The sequence below is a fragment of the Lipotes vexillifer genome, unplaced genomic scaffold (genome assembly GCF_000442215.2).
Source record: "Lipotes vexillifer unplaced genomic scaffold, Lipotes_vexillifer_v1.1 scaffold317, whole genome shotgun sequence".
In the NCBI taxonomy this organism is placed as follows: Eukaryota; Metazoa; Chordata; class Mammalia; order Artiodactyla; family Lipotidae; genus Lipotes; species Lipotes vexillifer.
In genome coordinates, this window is record NW_006782029.1 from 2,082,470 (window position 1) to 2,102,796 (window position 20,327).

Below are 20,327 nucleotides of genomic sequence, written 5' to 3' on the forward strand. Positions count from 1 at the left end.
CAGGCCTCTCACTGTTGTGGCCTCTCCCGTTGCGGAGCACAGGCTCTGGATGCGCAGGCTCAGCGGCCATGCTCACGGGCCCAGCTGCTCTGCAGCATGTGGGATCTTCCTGGACTGGGGCACGAACCCGCGTCCCCTGCAACGGCAGGCAGACTCTCAGCCACTGCGCCACCAGGGAAGCCCCCTCCCATTCCATTTTTTTCCCTCAAGATTGCTTTGGCTATTCGGGGTCTTTTGTGTCTCCATACACATTTTAAGATTTTTTGTTCTACTTCTGTAAAAAATGCCATTAGTAATTTGATAGGGATTGCACTGAATCTGTAGATTGCTTTGGGTAGTATAGTCATTTTCACAATATTGATTCTTCTAATCCAAGAACATGGTATATTTCTCCATTTGTTTGTGTCATCTTTGATTTCTTTCATCAGTGTCTTATAGTTTTCTGAGTACAGGTTTTTTACCTCCTTCAGTAGGTTTATTCCTACATATTTTATTCTTTTTGTTGTAATGGTGAATGAGATTGTTTCCTTAATTTCTCTTTCTAATCTTTCGTTGTTAGTGTGTAGGAATGCTAGAGATTTCTGTTCATTAATTTTGTATCCTGCAACTTTACTGAATTCATTGATTAGTTCTAGTAGTTTTCTGGTGGCATCCTTAGGATTATCTATGTACAGTACATGTCATCTGCAAACAGTGACAGTTTTACTTCTTCTTTTCCAATTTGTATTCCTGTTATTTCTTTTTCTTCTCTGATTGCCGTGGTTAGGACTTCCAAAACTATGTTGAACAATAGTGGCAAGAGTGGACATCCTTGTTGTCTTCCTAATCTTAGAGGAAATGCTTTCAGTTTTTCACCATTGAGAATGATGTTTGCTGTGGGTTTGCTGTATATGTCCTTTATTATGTTCAGGTAGGTTCCCTCCATGCCCACTTTCTGGAGAGTTTTTATCACCTATTAACACTATTTTAGCTGCATCCCACAAGTTGTAATTTGGCATATTTTCATTATCATTCAGTTCAAAATATTTTCTGATTTCCATTTTGATTTTTTTCTTTGATCCATGGATGATTTATAAGTGTACTGTTCAATTTCCAGGTGAGTGGAGAAATTCTAGTTATCTTTTTGTTATTTACTTGCTTAATCCCATTGTTATCAGAGGACAGACTCAATGACTTCAATATTTTGAAATTTGTTGAAATGTATGGTCTGCTATATGACCATTTTGATAAGTTTCCAATGTACAGTTAAAGAGCATACAAATTCTATCACTATAAGATACAATGTTCCATATGTCACTTAAGCAAAGTTTGTTCATAGTATTATTCATATATTTTGTGAACTTGATTTTTTTGTCTGCTTGTTCTTCATCACACCATTGAAAAAGCTGTTTAAGGGTTTTCTTCTATTATTGTGGATTTGTCTATTTAGTTAGTTCTGCTAATTTTTTTTGGCGGGGGGGTTCACGGGCCTCTCACTGTTGTGGCCTCTCCCGTTGCAGAGCACAGGCTCCGGACGCGCAGGCTCAGCGGCCATGGCTCACGGGCTCATCTGCTCCGCGGCACATGGGATCTCCCGGACCGGGGCACGAACCCGTGTCCCCTGCATCGGCAGGCAGACTCTCAACCACTGCGCCACCAGGGAAGCCCAGTTCTGCTAATTTTTGTCATATAGTTTGAAACTCTGTTATTTTGGCACATTGATTAGACTTGTGATACTTTTCTAATGGACTGACTTCTTTATCTCCATGAAATATTCCCTTCATTTCTAGCTTCTTTCTTTTTCATATGTCTAGCACTTTTTCACTGGACAGTATATGAAAGAACCACAGAAAGTCTAAATGATATTATTATTTTTTTAATCAGAGGATTTTCTCCTCTGTTAGGCAGACAGAGTGAAGGACAGATCATCTCAGGTGAATGAGGGATTTAACTGAGTTAGGCTTGACTACAGCTGTGGTAAATCTCAGTCTACGTCTGTTTCAACGCTGCTCCTAAGGCATGCCTCCTCAAGATTTTCAACTGACAGTCTAATCGGTCTTTGACTCGTCAATACAGAAAGATTATGGGAGATTCAGAGATTTGGATCTGTCCTCCAAAGTTTTCAGCTTAGCTTTTAACTTCCCACAAAGCTGCAAAATTTGACAAATATCTTAAGGGAGAAACAGGCTGTGTGTTTGAAGGGTCTCAAGTCCCCAGTCCTGTCACTCAGGTTACCACATAAATGTCATGATCTCTGTTGGCTTCTCTGCCTCCTGCACCAGCCTCTTGCTAAGGTCAAGCCTGAATTTCAGCCTCTATCTGAGGCCAAAATTAGTAAGTGCAACCAGGTGAAAAGAGCTGTAGATCTCAGTATCAATTCACTACTTGTGTGCTTTGTTTTCAGGCTCATTCTCCTAGCCAGTCTTTGTTTCCTAAGTGCCACAAGACTGGAGATTTCACTGCCTCTCAGAAGCATCAGCCTAGTTCTTTAACTTTCAGTGCAAACTCAAAAGTCACCAAATTGCTTATGAGGAAAATCTCCAGTTTGCCACCTATATTAGAATCTTCAGAAAAACATAACCAACAGGATATATATAGGTACAGATATGTAGATAAGCAAGCGGAGATTTATTATGGGAATTGACTCCCAAGATTTTTGAGGCTGAGAAGTCCCATGATCTGCTGTCTGCAAACTAGAGAACCAGGAAAGCCTGTGGTGCAATTCAGTCTGAGTCAGAAAGCCCAGGAACCAGGAGCACCAATGTCCAAAGGCAGGAGAAGATGGATCTCCCAGCTCAAGCAAAGAGAGCAAATTCACCCTTCCTCTACCTTTTTGTTCTACTCCGGTCTTCAATGGATTTGGATGTTGCCCACCCACACTGCTCAGGGTGATCTTCTTTACTCAGTCTACTGATCCAGAGGCTAACCTCTTCTGGAAACACACTCAGAAATAATACTTAGCAGTTATCTGAGCATCACTTAGCCCAATGAAGATGACACATAAAATTAATCATCACATCAGCCTAGTCCCATGAAACCACTAAAAGCTTTACTGGTTTCTCTATCCTCCAACAGGCCTCTTCCTGGGCCAATACCCAATCCCAGCCCACAACCAGAATCAGTGAATGTCTCCCATGGGGTAGGGGCCGGGGCGTGGGACAGGTCCATAGGGAACAATCTAAAATGTTCTCTCCATTCCGTAACTTCAGTCTATTCTTTGTTTTATCTATGTCTTTGTTTCTACAGTTCTCTGATGGCTTTAAAATGTGATTCATTTTTGTAATTTATCCAGCTGTGCCTAGACGTTAGCAGCAGCAGCAATGCCTTTCCATGCCCTATTACACCCTACTTGGAAGAGAAACTTAAATCATCACATTAAAATCCTGTACCTTGATACTATGTATTGTGCTTACCCGCAAGGCCAGGTTTCAAACCTGGTTGCTTGTTTGCTTCATACATTTTCAACATAAAATTGGGGATTCCTGCTACAGTCTTTCCTTGATCTAAGCGGGCACCTCCTTTTAATGCAGAGTGATACACCCCACGGGGCATATTCATCATTTCTTGCTTCACAAGTGATGTGAAAAATTCCTCCAAAGCTGAAAGAAATAAAAGGAGACCAAAAGTAGAGTGAATATAGTATGCTAGAAGAGAAACATTCATTCTTAACTCATACACACACACACACCACCAACAACAACTTAGCTATAGTTCATGTCAAATTTCACAAAGTAAAAAAACAATTCTTGATTCCCAGCCCTTTTTTAGTCTTCCCCAAACCAGAATATGGCACCCAGTAATTCAAGCTTAAAAACTTAGTCATTCTTAATTCCTCTCTTTCTCACACTCCTTACATGTAGCAAGTCCTTTTAGATCTACCTTTAAAAATATATCTCAAATCCATCAGTTTCTCTCCATTTTCACTGCTACTTGCCCAGTCATTATCTTCTCTCTTCCTCATCTGGATAAATTTAAAAACTAGTTCTTGGTTTCTTCTCCTCATGACCACTCCTCTAAACCATCCTCTACCCAGAAAGAAGCTAGAGTTTTATGTCATTTCCTTCCCTAACATCTTTCAGTGCTTTTTCACTGTACATAGAATAACGTCAAGACGTCTGACAATGATCAAGGCCTTCTATGACCTAGCCCCTGACTCTCCCTGTGACCTCACCTCTACCACCCACCTTCCTTCCTAGCTGTGTCAAAGATACACTTCCACAAGGCCTTTTTTTCCATTCCTCAATAACACAAAGTTCACACCTAAGTCAAGGCCACTGCACTTGCCATTCCTTCCACCTGGAACACACTAATCCCCAATGTCCACATGACTGGCGCCTTCCTGTCATTTAGATATTTTCAGAGAGTCCCTTTATGACTATCCACCATTCTGCAGTAATATCAGTACACTTACTTTAAAAAATTAATTCATTATTTCTTTGTTTGTGTTCCTTCTAATTAAGCCCAAGCTCTTTATTGCTTGACATCTTCACTTATTATAAGGTAATGCAGTAATGTGGGATCAGAAGACAATAGGGTATCCAAACAAAATACCTGATTAGCACTACAGGTTTATATTCAAGTGTTATTTTCCTAAGGACCACTAGAGGTTGCCCAATGCAGAAACAAAACCAACAAAAATTAAAGCTAAACAAATCATATGGAAAACAAAAAAGGAAACCACCACAGGTGCCTCCTATTATAGGAACAAAAAGCAAGAGTTTGTCTACCTAAACTAGAATTTCATTCTGAATAGGTCTAAAAGTCTCTTTTAAATGACCATGATTAAATTAAATGCAGAAGTACTCACTGGAACATGTATTATGTACCCAGTTCTGTCATTCCTATATAGAACTTTCCTAGGTGCAACAAAGCTTCTCCACTCAAAGCCCAGAGAACACCTGTATAGAATGTTTTCTATTTACCCCTCCAGATCCACCCTCTCAACCCTACTCTGTGCCCCGGAATAATAACCTTTCACAACTGCATCATCAGACTCCCTTGTCCTCTGGCTTTTAGTTGGCTTCATCCAATGGGAGACACTGGCAGGAGATCACAGGGTGCAAACAGAGGTGAGAGCATGTAATCCCCAGACACCCTCCTGCAGGACTGCCCCAGGTGGTCTGCATCCCTCTTTTGAAGGGCCTTGCTCCACTTAGGAGCTTCTTATGACACAGAAGCTCTCTCTTATTCTCCTAACTGCTCCCTTTCCTTACCTCTTCAGGCTGAGGGACATTAACCATTCTTAGATGATTCACCACTGCTTGTGAATTTCCTTTAACCTTGACAACACACCTTTAAGCAGTCCCTTTATTAAACTCTCAATTACTCTCTCTGAATTTCCGGCGAAGACCCTGATCAACACATCATCTAAATGAAAAGTGTGAGTAATATCCAACTGCAGGTCATACATTTCAATTCCTGTATGTACATGCACATGTACGACTGCTTCAAGCTTGGGAGGAGTATAGACTTTTCAGAATGGACCTAAGAATCATGCATTTATGAGGAAAGAATTTCATGCTTTCCCAGAAGACACCCTATTCTGGTAAAAGCTGATACATGTCAAGAGATAAGTACACATCTGCATGAAGACTAACCCAGGAATGAAAATTTGTCTACTTGTCAAGCTCTTCAGAGAATTAAGGATTATCAAATAATTCCAGCCCTGAGAGTAGTTTAAATGAAAGTAAAATACCATGAATGCAAAAACCCAAGAGGACTTTGAACTCTAAGGTTATTCTGGGATACAGGAGGAACTTTGGATAACTGATGGCTTTTTTCTTCCTTGGACTTACTATTAACCGCAGGGGAGGTCCTAGACTCTGAAGAGCCTTCAGGTAGAAGTGGGGACAATCAGGAGAAAGAAAAAGGGAACAAGTCCCTAAGGCTTGTTCTGGACATCAGGAGAAAAGAAAAGGTGAACTCTGTCTAAATTGTACCATTCAGTTTTCTCTAATGAAAGGAGGCAGGAATTTGGGACAGGAGCTTTGTCTAGCAAGAAATACTACTATATACTTGGCTGAATTCCTCAGGAATCTCCATGTGGGATGAAACCAAGGATAAAAACTTCTAACATTACAGGCTACTGAGATTATGACTGAGAAGATAAAGATGTCATTTCTTGTGTTTACTGAACTTAATTTTCAGAAATTAAATTTTTACATCCATGAACATTCAGGGTAGATTTGGGACAGAATAAGGTAATAGATGCATGCTTGGGAAAATGCTGGCTACTACTGAATTAGAATAATTAGGTATAATTAGAATAATTTTTTAAAATGTCAAGGTCCTGTACGCTTTATATCAAAGCTGAAAAAAAAATGCTGAATGACCATATAAGTTAATCTATTTTTTAAAAGCATTAATGTATAGCTCTCATATACTGGTACCACCATGTCTTTGGGAAGAATATATTTCTAATGATGAAACTACCCAGGAAATTTCTGAAGATTCTAATGATCTTTTCACTTATCTTATATAAATAAGCTAAAGAACCATTTGAATCAGTGACTTAAAGTCCCACTGAAAATTTGTCTTGTAGAATAAATTTAACTTTTGAGATGAATTTAAATTTTTCAGTGAAAATGGTTGTTTAAACTAGTTCTCCAGTTTATTTTTACTTGATTCTAACATTTTTCAGTGTGTTTTTGAACACCATACTACCTCAAGCAGTCCCTATAAGACACATAGAAAATAAGTATTTAAGATTAAAGTAAGCTATAATATGTGTTCATCACAAAAGAGTACAATTAATCAGACAGTTAAAATCACTAAAAAAAATGCTAGCTTCCCTGACACAAAATGGGAGTCACCTGGTAAAACGGAAGGAGCAGTGAGTGACAACAGTTTGAGATAGCAAGAACCAGGAATGGAAAGATCCACGTCCTTTTCATCACCCTCCTCATCTTCATCTAGGTCATCAGGGATTTGGATTTCTGGTCTTACCTGAAATGATAGAGAAGGCGATACTAAAATATTATGTAAAATTTTTTCCTTTAAAAAATTGAGTTAGACTCATTGCTCTACAATGCCAAAAGGCCATTAAAATTAATTTTAAAAATGTATTCATTTTCAGATTAACTAAATGGTAAACTCTAATCATCTTATTAGATACACTCCCAGATCCCTGTAAAGAACTAATGGTAATATAGTAAGAAAATCACCATAAACCAGCCTAAGCAATGATTACTATAGAAAACTAATAAAATTTTATACCATCTGACAATAAAGTGCAAACACACATTCAATATATTGAACTTCTGTAGTTTATAATTAAATATTTGCCTTGTCTGAATACATTTTTTAAAAATTTGTGATTTCAGCCATGTTTCTAGGACAAAGCTTAAAATCTTCTAGTAGAATATACATAGTAGAGATCAGGAAGACACAGAATGCTGTAGCTGACTTTTTTTTTAGACTCAGCAGTTTGTTGCTATGGAATATAAAAACACTAAAATCTGCAGTTGGTAGCTATACTTTATAGTGTCTAATTTGCCATTTGAAGATTTTGTGGTTACTCTGTGATTAGTTAGGTTTATTTGAACCAAAAATTAAAAATGTAAAAAGATTACCACTATTGTAGTTTCCACAAGCTATAACTGTCAAGCAATTAATTAAATTTTTAATACTTTCAATGACACACCATGATAATGCCCACATGGAGATAATTAAGCATTAGGGGAGGAAATCAAAATATATAAATGTGGTTTTTATAACCATAAAGTGCCAGAACCCAGTCATTACCATTAGCCTGTCTCCCGGAGTTATTTTTAGAAATAATTAACAATTCCTGCAGACTGCCTTTTTCATAGGTCCCCAAAGCACTGTTCCGTTTAGGAAATGCACTGAGTTAGGATTCTTGCAGGGGGATAAAAGCAAACAAGAGATAAAATGCTTCTCAAGTATAATAACCTCAACTCCGACGAAGCCTTTCAATCATAACTAGCGTTCTTTTCACTAGTGAAGGAGTGAAAGCAACCTGACCACCAAGCACTTTCCAAGACAAGATTTAATTCTGATTCAGTCTTGAGGATCTAATTCTCAGAGGACTGAGCCAGCCATAATTACAGAGATAACAATGATGCATGCTCCACAGAGGGCATGCCTGCATTTGTTGATATCAGCGCACACCAGAGAAACCCTGGCACCTTTGCAAACCTTTTGGTTCTGACAAGCAGGGTTTTCTGAATGTCTCTGGTCTGTGTATATACTTGGAATTTGCCACATTTGGTATCATCAAGAGGTATGTTAGAGATTTTAACTAGTCCTAGTTGCCTAAAAAGTTTCAAAAAAAGGAGTTGGTTCTGGGTCTGTTTACCTTGCTTCCTGACTTTTTACACATCATAGTACAAATTGAAAATAATATCTGAACAGCATATGGGGGGAAACAGACAACAATGCTTACAGCTGGAGGCTACATGAATAACACCAGACACTGCACCAGAGCATCAGAGCACTGGGAAGCTCTGCTACATGTCACATTCACAAGTGATAGGAGACTCAGGGAGGTGGAAGCCAGCGGTAAACACTTAAGCTAATGTGAAAACTCATAGGGATGGTGAGGATGTGGAGAAATTAGAACGCTCACACACTGTGCGTGGGAAGGTAAGACGGTGCAGCCCCTTTGGAAAACGGTTTGGCAGTTTCTCAAAAAGCGAAATGCAGAGTTACTGTATGGCCCAGCAATTCCACTCCCAGGTATATGACCAAGAGAAGTGAAAACAAATGATCACACAACACTTGCAGACGAATGTGAATACATTAGTTGTAATAGCAAAAATGGAAGCAATTCAAATGTCCATGAGCATATAAACAAAATACGGCACACCTACAGGATGGAATATTATTCAATCATAAAAAGGTATGAAGTGCAGATACGTGTTCCACATGAATGAACTTTGGAAACATTATGCTAAGTGAAGGAAGCCAGTCACGAAAGAACACATGCTACATGATTTCATTATAGGAAAGGTTCAGGACAGGTAAATTTACAGAGACAGAAAGTAGATTAAAGGTTGCTTAGCGCTGGGGGGAAAGAAAGGGGTAATTGGGATTGATTGCTAATAAGACTATCTAAAATTAGATTGTGGCAGCTCTGTGATTAGTTGCACAGTTCTCTGAATACACTAAAACCACTTGAATTGCATGCTCTAAATGGGTGAATTGTATGGAATGCGGATTATATCTCAGTAAAGTTATTTAAAAAGAAAGGAAGGAGGAAGGGAGGAAGGGAGGCGATAGGAAAGAGAGGAAAGGGGAGGGGAGAGTGTGGGTTGGAGGAGGGGCAGCAGAAGAGGCAGCGGCACAAGCGGAAGCATAGGAAATAGAGGCGGAAGCTGCCACCACCTTCAGAGGGACCTCAGCTGGTGGATGAACTAGGCCGAGTGACCAATGCTCCCAATTCCAGAATTATGTAGTATAAAAGGAATCTGATCTTTTTTGCACACATTTTAGCCTATCCAGTTTAACTGCTCAATGAGTCACAGCACCCAGGCCATCAATATTTCTGAGAGCCATTAAAGAAGACCTACTAGGTTGGGGATTTAAAAAAAAAAGATCTGTTCATCCATCTTAAGTTGTCTAATTTTGCATTCACATAACTGCACCCCTATATTAATTTATATGCTGTGCAATAAACAACATATGTCTGCATCTTACATACACATATATGTTAACAAAGACACTAGAGATGTACTGTAATTTTATTTTATTTATTTATTTTTGGCTGCGTTGGGTCTTCGCTGCTGCTCATGGGCTTTCTCTAGTTGCAGTGAGCGGGGGCTACTCTTCGTTGTAGTGCGCGAACTTCTCATTGCCATGGTTTCTCTTGCTGCGGAGCACGGGCTCTAGGCACGTGGGCTTCAGTAGTTGTGGCTCACGGGCTCTAGAGTGCAGGCTCAGTAGTTGTGGCGCAGGGGCTTAAGTTGCTCCGCGGCATGTGGGATCTTCCAGGACCAGGGCTAGAACCCATGTCCCTGCGTTGGCAGGCAGATTCTTAACCACTGCACTGCCAGGGAAGCCCCAATGTACTGCAATTTAAGTATAGATGATATACTCTGCCTACTTATAATGGTATGATTACACCTTCAATTTTGTTTCTTCAAAGGTGAGCTGATTCTCCTGAACTAAGTAGCACTTATTGTTAGACTTTGGTTTCATGGCATTTCCCTACTCCTCTGTTCATCTCTTAAAGAGGTATTTGTTCCAGCTTCCCTATGCTAGTCCCAGTCCTTTCCCTTTGTTTGTATGCAACAAGTGAATAAGATCAACATGAGTACAACTAAGGAAAATCAAGGGAAGTCATATGAAAAAATACTTGTTAAAATTATAAAATGTTGCTAACTATATTACATTAGCTACTCAAACATCCAGGAAAAACATGTCTATTTAGAACACACACACACACATGCATGCACATACACACACCAACTACACGCTTCCAATTATAGCTAAGCTTTGTTGAAGAAACTTAAAGGGAGAGCCAAATATAAAATGGTAAATTACTTTTAAAATCTGCTTTAAGTTGAATATTGGAAAGCTTATCCTACAAAATGCCTTACTTACTACATTTTCTGAGCCAGATAACCTTTCAACCACGTTTCTGTGTGTGCAACCTAAGAAAATCCAGGGGTTTGTGCATAAACAGAGGATTTATTTGGAACTCGTTAAGTATCTGCATAAATTCATTTAAGAAGAGAAACAGCTTCTGATGAAAGCAATAACATTCACTTAAATCAAAGCAGAAGAGGTTACACCACATTAATACCAACCCAGGGTGCATAATAAGTTCTTTTATATTACTCGCTTCTCAAATTAACTCCAGAAATCAACAACACTATCTTAAGAGCTCTATAATAAAAAGTTTAATTTTTAAGCAGCCAAGCATTTTTTAAAGAACCCAAGTCAGAGAGAAGAGTCAACCTAAATGTTTATCAATTACTGACTGTTTTACCAGAAAAACCATCCTTTATAGTTTTTTTGGTTTTTCTGTTTTGTTTCATTTTGGGGGTGTCAGGGGGCACTAAAGAAGGCAAAGGAGAAGGTTAAATAGCTAAAAAGACAAAGAAATACAAACTAAAAGGGAAAAATCATTCATGTCTATTTTCTAACACTGAAATCAACAGGTCCTCAAAGAAGCCCCCCCAGAATTTTTGGACCAACTTTAGACTTGCATGTTTCAAGTGATTAACAATAATAGTTTTACAAACCAACAAACACATGGATTCATTCACCGGCCTTATTTCCGTAGTGTAGTGGTTATCACGTTCACCTCACACATGGTTTCATTCAACATTCCCAGCTCATAAGACAGCCTAGCACTTAGTATATGTCCAATAAATAATCACTAAACCAATGCAAGTGTTAAGTGTCTATCATCAACGATCCCACAAAACTTCCTAATAACAAACCAGTGACAAGAAAGATGAGTTAATGAATCTGCTATTCAAATCCCTGACTCACATGATATCTCATTCAGCTCTACTCTCCAATGACATTTTCCATCTTACCTTAGGTGGTACTGTTTCGTTTAACCCTAAATATTCCTTCTGATGTCTGTCACTCCTTTAATGCCTTCTGTTTTACCAGCCTGTTAGCTTTCTTTCAACAAGTTTCACAGTTTAAGTTGATGCAGCAATGAACAAGAAATCTTTCTTTGATAAATTTAAAGGTGTACTTACAAAAGTAGTTGAATTATAATCCACAAAAGTAACCATGTGGATAATACCTTTAAAAAAAAATTCTCTTTTTAAAAAAAAATTTCTACTTGAAATTCACTGTATGTTCTGTTAAAAGATTATTTCACAAGTTTCCACAAATAGAAAAAGAGAACCTGTACACCTTTCACTGGAAAGGTATACAAGTAGCCTTCAGTTTTGTGAGTAAACCAAACTGCCCTTGGTGCAGAGTGAGTAAACTCTGACAACAAGGAGGAATCTTAGATTTTACACTAGAGAAGTCCCTACCTGGCAGAGACTTTTGAAACAATTGAAAGTATGCTTTTGAAGAAAGTGAGTCACAGTTTCACGTCACTGCCACTATCTACAAAACAGAGGTGGGATCTGACTGGGTTGCACCCTTAGCCTTCAGGGACTTGTTTGGAATATGAACATACTGACCATTTTCTGGACTTTTAGTTCTTAGATATTCAAACAGCCAAATTGAAAATCAGTAATTAATAAAAAGAAGAACAATGTATGGTGTGGTCTTGGAAGTAATGATTCTCCATGCAAAGGAAGGTCCTCTATATCAGAAACTGGGAGTTGAAGTGGGGTGGACTCTTTTAAACCATATGTCCTCTCATCTTAATCTCAGTTAAGAATATCCACGGTAGTGACCCTCTGTTACATATGAGAGGGAATCACATCCTAGAAGGGGGTTAGGGCAGAGAAAAGGTTGAAAAGCATGGCTAAAATCAGTCTTAGAGACTTCCTTTACAGCTCTTCACGCTGTGCTGGTGAAAACCCAAGCATATACAGTACATCACTACCCTTTATGTTGGAAGGTATAAAGAGCTATTTATGGTTATTCAGGGATCAGAGGATATAGAAGAGTTAGATTAAGAAAGTATCTAATATTTGACTGCGTACAGCACTTAGCTGAGTAATAACTCTAACAAACACAACCAGAAACTAAACATAACCCTCAAGTAGGATAAAATAGAAACATAACATTATTTAAAGAGGTAGAGACTAAACAGTCAAGAGTATATGGGAGTTATTTAATAAAAGCTATCATTCCAGCTGGAATGTTTCAGCAATAATAGCTAAAAATAAAGGTAATCATTATGTTGTGATCTAAATTACCAATTGCTTATTTAAAATAATATAGGGACTTCCCTGGTGGTCCAGTGGTTAAGACTCTGCACTCCCAGTGCAGGGGGTCAGGGTTCGATCCCTGGTCAGGGAACTAGATCCTGCATGCATGCCACAACTAAGAACCCACGTGCTGCTACAAAGATCCCACACGCGGCAATGAAGATCCCACGTGCCACAACTAAGACCCACTGCAGCCAAAAAATATATATGTATGTATATATATAAAATAAGAAAAAGTATCTTTCCAGATAGTGTAGGTAATCTATTGGTAGGAGTTTACATACCAAATTTACATGTAATTTTTTCCTTTTTCTTTACCTCTCTCTCTTTTTTTCAGAAGCTATGGGTATTGCTAGTCACCATGGTGTAGTCTGAAATCCCATCTTTTTAAATTTTACGAGTCATAGGACATCTTTTGTTAAGGTTTCCTGTTTGTGATAACTGCACAACAAGCTGGCCAATCTGTCTTCGAGTTCTCAGTGACATGGGAAATCCTGCCTCACTTAGGATTTGGTTTTACAAGAGCCTATCTTCAGTCCCTCCAATTCAATTCAATAAACAGAAGTTTGCCTGGTTACTACTGGCATCTAGTCACTGCATAAGCTCAACCCAGAAGAAAAAGTCAACTCATTTTAATGCCTGAGGATCCCAAGAAATTCACAATAAAACTTGCCACTTCACCTCAAGGACAGATTCTGGGTAATGTTACACATAACTTCTAACACAATGTCTTCCTTACACTCTAAAGGCATTAAATAACCATTTGTATGCCTTTGAATTAGCAGTAACACTAAATGTGAAATCATACACTTAGGGACTTCCCTGGTCGTGCAGTGGTTAAGTATCTGCCTGCCAATGCAGAGGACACGGGTTCGAGCCTGGGTCCAGGAAGATCCCATGTGCTGTGGAGCAACTAAGCCCATGTGCCACAACTACTGAGCCTGCACTCTGGAGCCCGCGAGCCACAACTACTGAGCTCTCGTGCCTCGAGCCTGTGCTCCGCCACAAGAGAAACCGCCACGATGAGAAGCCCCATGCACTGTAACGAAGAGTAGCCCGCGCTCGCCACAACTAGAGAAAGCCCGGGCACAGCAATAAAGACTCAATGCAGCCATTAAATAAATAAATAAATATTTTTTAAAAAGAAAGAAATCATACACTTAATTCCTTAATATAACCTGATAATTTAAAGCTGGTTATACTAGGTAGGTAGTAGAAAAGGTTGTATGTTTTTAGTTTAGTCTAAAAACTAAGATAATATCACACAGTGTGTTAACCCTTAAAAGAGAGTGATACTTTCTTCATCCAGTTCTCTGGGACTAACCTATATATCATTTCAAAGTAAACGAATAAATAGCAGATTTTTTTCAGACGGCACTTCAATTCTGTATCACAAATAAAGATCTCTGGCTGCCCAGGTGGTAGAAAACCTTACTCTGAGCAGGCCGTGCTTGGATGTGAAGTTCAAGACGGTGCACTAACTGGGTAAGGTGGTTCCTATGGTGACACAGACCTTGCCCTGGGCACAGGGCAATGCAATCATACACCAAGTCACCCTATAGAGATTTCATTTTCACCTTCCATCTGCTTCAGTTCATTATCTGTGAAGTCTAAGACCTCTACAATCTACTACAGATTAAACACATTATAAATATAAATTCTTATCTTTTATGGACAACATATCTAGAGTTACAGGTAAGAATTCCCTAAGCGGGGGAATATAAGTAAAGTTATAAACCGTATAGGTAAAGAGATACCGCTAAGAAAGCAGAAAAACCTACCTTTTCAGGCAGATGAAGAATGGTGTGCTCCCTGGCACCGAAGTGTGACAGAGATTTATATGCAGCATTTGCTACAACTGGGTCCTAGATAGAGTAAAAGTAAGATAAACAAAAGAAACAACATATATTAAACATCAACTCTGGAGGCAGAAAGAAAATCTTCCCTGACCAACCTCAAAGTTCTATAGTCAGTGCTTTGGAAATGGTATTCAAGCCTTGCTTAGTACGTCCCGATTAAAAATAGAGAGAAAACATCACTGGACAGAGGCATCAGAAAAACCACATTTCTATCCTAGCTGGGACATTAAACATAAAATAACTCCTAATTGCTCAAGTCCCCATGAGGTGGTACGGTTTAGCGGAAGGAGTATGAGGGTATAGAGTTTGATAGGCCTGGAACTGGACTCTGAGTCTCCGGCTACTCCCCCGGAGAGCTAGTCTTCTGGAATCTAAGCTTTTTCACTCATGAGCCAGGTGGAACATCACCAACACCCTCTGCTCTATACTCCTTGATTGGAAATGACATTCGAAAAATGGAGAGTATACACGCTGCTATATATAAAATAGATAACTAATAAGGACCTACTGTACAGCACAGGGAACTCTACTCAGTACTCCGTAAGGGCCTATATGGGAAAAGAATCTAAAAGAGAGTGGATATATGTATATGTATAACTGATTCACTTTGCTGTACACCTGAAACTAACACAACATCGTAAATCAGCTATACTCCAATAAAAATTTTTTAAAAACCAAAAACAAACAAAAAATGGAGCAGACTTTTTGTTTGATGTGCTTATCCGTGGGGGAGGGGCAAAGCAGGAAAGAGGAAGGACCTTTAAAAGGAGAGACAATGGCAACAGTCCCTCCTCATATCTGTCAGTGTCACAAAGTAACAAGTGCATTTTATGGTGAAAACGTATTAACTGGCATAAATTAAGAATAATTTTTAAAACCTAAATTTATTAATAGGCACAATTCTTTTAAAACCAAGAAGGCATCATTTCAAGGGAGTTATATTTTTATCCTAAGAGTCTTATTTCACAGTTCTTTCCCCAGCTTGGTTCTGTTTCACTGACGCCCTTGTGACAGTACCTTGTTTTGAGTGTGGTTCCAGAGGAAGCTGAGGACTTGAACTTTAAAATTCTGAAAAATCAACAAACAACAGAATAAAATTTTAAGACAAAGATAAAATTGAGAGTAAACAATCTAAAGTAGCAAATGTGGAAATTAAATCACTTTAAAAATTATACCACTAGTAACTGACTTAACCTGTACTTACCCATCGTTCATAAAATGAAAATACTCAGAAACAGACTCATCATCTAAACATATGGATATGTTAAACAAGGTGAGATTTTAAGATTATTGAATTTAGAAACCTAACCATTTCTTACTGATCTCTCAAGTCTTAGTACAAATGTCACTCTCCTTTTTCATGCCTCTATTCCTAACCCCCTACCCAGAAGAGAGCTCTCCCTTCTCTAGGCGGCCATACGGCACATGGCACAATTTAGCATCTAATGTGATTATCTGTGTATGTGGTCAACTCTCTACTAGCTTGTACACTCCTTAAAGCGGTGGCTGTCTTTCTCATTTCAAAGGCCAGTACATAAAGAATATAAAGCCCAGTTCCCCAAATGACAAATATTTAATAAATAATTGAGCATAAAAAGCCATTTATCTTCCAACACTCAATGTCTTCTTAATTTCAGCCACATCTAACTTCTTGCCCTGCTAAATCGTATGAGGTTCTTCTATACCTCCTTGTGTTTGCATATTCTCTTAAAAACATCAATGAAAAGCAACATTTTATTAATTCTGCACGATCCTAGTCTAATAGCACCAACTAAGGTTTCCTTAGATTTCTCCTAAGAATGCTTGTCACTTCCACCACCACACTCTCGTAGCCCTTTGAGTAACTGTGCTCATCAAATGTTATTATAATTATTATTGCTTATGTCTATATCCTTTACCAACTTTTGAGCTTTCAGAAGGCAGGGACTGACAACATGGTATAATGGAAAAATATAGCCTTGGAGCTAGAAAGTCCTGGGTTTAGAAAACAGCTTTCACTTAGAAACTACAGTGTTGGTTCAGTTACTTGTCTTGCATGTAGCAGATACTCAATAAATATTTGTTTAATGAATGGATAGACCTCTTAAAACCTCAGATTCTTTTGCTATAAAATGAAAAATAATAACTTCCTATCAGATATTAGAACTAATTGATATAAAGTAACTGGAAGAGCGCTGGGGAATATAATAACTACTTAAAATAGTGTCTATTATTGTTTATTAGTATCCCTAAGGCCTAGCACAGTTCTAATAAATACATTCTGAGTCAATGAATGAATGATCAAGCACTTTGCAAAGCAATTCAGAAAATATACAAATTGAAACATGGATTCTATTTTCGACAAGCTTATATTTTAATGGAGAAAATATATGTATACATATACCTATAGTATAAAATAGAAATAAATGTTCTTAAGACAGTATAGATAAAGAACTTTGGGAGCAACAGACTCCTGTTGAAGAAAAATTCTCAAAGGATGAGATAACTTAAACCAATTCTTTATTTCCTAAAATAGACTTTAAAATTAGAGGTGAAAAGAAAGTAATTCTAGACAGAGAGAACAACATGAACAAAGGAAAAGCAATGGAAAAATCTGGAAGCGGAGAAGGAATCTACAATGGTTTGGTTTTCCTGGAGTGCAGGAGGCGGAAAAGCAGAATGAGGCCAATTCTAAAAGACCTTATTGGCTCCATATAAAGAAACTGGACTTCACTTTTGGTAAACACAAGGCATTTGAGGTGACTAGGGATAGCAATAACCTAAGAAATGTTTTGGGAAAATTATATTCAACTCGGGCTTACATACAAACAAACTCTAAGCAGTTAATAGAAAACAAATTATTTAAACACACACAGGAAGAGAAAGGCGGAGGGAGGGAGAAAGGAAGGGAAGGAGGGAGAAAGTGGGGGAGGTGGGGAGAAAGGGAGAGACAGAGCGACAGATTGGAGAGGGGTCTTCTCTACGTTTCTTTACTTCTGCTGCCAGGTGGGCTCTGATCACTGAAGAAATCTCCCTACTAGGAGGAAACTGATGGATAAAATGGTCCCAAAGCCATCTATCTGAATAACAGAGGAATCCTAATGTTATTACAAGCATGAACATAAACCAAAATAAAATGTCACTGAAAAGGAATGTAAAATTTGAAGGAAAAAAAAAATAGTCCAAAAGACAACTTACAGCTTACCAATGTAAGCAAACATAAAAAACACACAAGCCACTTCATAAATTCAATGTAAGAAAAACTGAAAGTACAAGCAATACAAAGGTATATGAGTTCAGCCCTTGAAGACAGAAAATAAATATACGTATCACTGCATACAAAGTCCTTATTTTGTGTTTTGGTATGGGCTCCTTATCAGTAGCTTGGCAGATTTTCTGACAACATAGGGTATGTACCCCCGAACAGTGGCCATAAAAAAGACTGTTGGTGAACTATATACCCTAGGAGTCTCGAATTGATTCTTTTTTTAATACCCCAAAACAAAAGCCCAAATGTGAGAATAAACTCACAATATCCTGTATTGGTTCATTCATTCATTCAACAACTAGGTTCTGAATATACATTATGTACGATGCTAGGTATTGTGTCCTTGGTAAGGACAAATTTGATTTTATTCACTGTGTAGCATTTAGAATGATTAGAAGTATTATCCTACAATCCTGTCTTATGTGATCTAAAACAAGTAAGGGACTATTCTTGGAATCTTACAGAGGGCCAGTTTATCAAAGTCTGTGAAGCACTAAATCAAACTAAACGTTCACCAAGACTTCAAGTGGAAATCAATTGAGGCTCTTTGAAGGAAAAGTCAATAAAAAGGTGAGCTTGAAAGGGGATATGGCTACAAAAGTGGAGATATAAATGAATCTGCCACCCTCTCATTTCATTCAAAGTAGAGATAACAGAGAAAATGTTAAACAGAAGTACGTGAATCTTACAGCAAAACATCTTCCACCAAGTGTTTCAATTCATTACAATGACAAACATTGCCTAGTTCATAAAATTATTTTCCTCTCCTAGGACAGGTTGATTTTACAATTGTCTTCATTGAAGAGTATACATGAAAAGCAAAGCTATATATAGAAAATGTAAACTAATAAACTAACACGTAAAAAATCAAATCTCTATGCCTAAGCTAGAAAAACCCCACAAATGACACTATGTCTATACTACTCAGAAGTCTGCCCTGCCTTACTAAAGGCTTTGTAACACTTTTTAGAATTTAAAACACCAACAAAATGCATTTAAACTGTTGGCCTCATGAATTCTATTATTTTAGAAACACTATTTTAACATATGGGCTTTTAAAAATCTTGACTATACTTTCATAATAAAAACTTGGCATCCTTCACGTAAATAAATCTCAAAGACAGAGGACTGATAAGGGTGGATATCCTCCTACTCCTAGGAGTCCATAAAGATATCAACATGTTCACAGAACAAAAAGTGCTAAATGATTTTTGGCAAACAAAAGATTACGAATATTTTTTTCCAAAAGTTATGATAAAGCACATGTCTTCCCAATGTAGAAACAGACAATTTATTGAGCTCTGAATGCATACCTCATAGTCAGCTGTATTGACTGTTAAGGAAGGAACCAGAGAAAACAGTTCACTGAGGGTCTTCAAAATGAGAGGTCTCATGTCACAACTCAGCTTTGGGGAGAGAGCATTCCAAGTGGAGCGAATACAAACCACCTGTGAAGCAAATACAAAAGTCAATGCCTAACAAAATCCCAGCTCATATGACGCCGTTAGTAAAGAGTACTGTCTTTCATTATAAGGAAACTTAAGAACAAGAACACTCCTAGCAATTAAGATCTGATAAGTCATCACCCCTCAAAAGACATTATTTAAACTAATATAAACTGTTTTTGAAGAAGATCCAGCCTGCCTCACACAACTGCTTTTTTACTTTATTTTGGTTAACCAAAGAAGCAAAGCTTTGTCGCTCTCCCTCATGCACAAATACACACAAAATTCACTCCAGGTTAGCTACATTGTTGAATAGCCATTCTCTGAAACCAAGAAGGGTAAGATAATGCTAGAACATTTCTAAATCCAGGTATTCACCGTTCTCATAGTTTTCTAGTCTTGCTGAAACTGTAACAACACTCAAAAAATTGGGATGTTAGCATACATAAATCAAACACTCTCAAATCATCTTATAAACTTCTAAATGAGGTAGGTGAATAATTTTATTATTTAAAATAATAACTTAAAACTTTGTTTAAAAAGTCATTTCAGATTTTTAAGAGGCTGTTAAATGCTAAAATAAAACTAACAAAAATGTTATTCTTAGCTTGACCCAATTCCCTTAAACCAAGTATTCTTAAGCCATTTCAAGATCTGGTTTTAAGGATATTCAAATATCTTCTTAAGTTCAATTCCAACTACAATGGATGATTTCTTCACTTACAGATATTGGATTAAAATTTTAAAACTCAGGCAGGAAGAGTGGCAACACAGATCAATCAGATAGAGTTTAACAAGGATTAATCTTTCTAAACCACTACAATCTCTTCCCTTAAGCTTCAATTAACACACACGATTTATCTTCATCTACAAACATAAATTATTTAGGAAATACTACATGAGTTAACAAGTGAAAAGATGTCAAAGATACATGAATAATATATATTTAAAGACACAGATTAAGGAGAGACTCAAAGAAGAC

The 20,327-nt window shown here is 37.8% G+C and overlaps 1 protein-coding gene across 2 annotated transcripts in view; it reads right to left on the reverse strand.

Moving 5' to 3' along the window:
* The window catches only part of FOCAD (focadhesin), a 294,494-nt gene that overhangs the window by 109,634 nt on the left and 164,533 nt on the right, over positions 1–20,327 (reverse strand). For both annotated transcript variants that reach the window (XM_007454953.1, XM_007454952.1), the window contains exons 15-19: positions 19,214–19,348; positions 15,671–15,721; positions 14,576–14,659; positions 6,792–6,924; positions 3,393–3,578 (exon numbers count right to left, since the gene is read on the reverse strand). In XM_007454953.1, the coding sequence (XP_007455015.1) occupies positions 3,393–3,578; positions 6,792–6,924; positions 14,576–14,659; positions 15,671–15,721; positions 19,214–19,348 (589 nt within the window). The remainder of the gene's footprint in view (positions 1–3,392; positions 3,579–6,791; positions 6,925–14,575; positions 14,660–15,670; positions 15,722–19,213; positions 19,349–20,327) is intronic.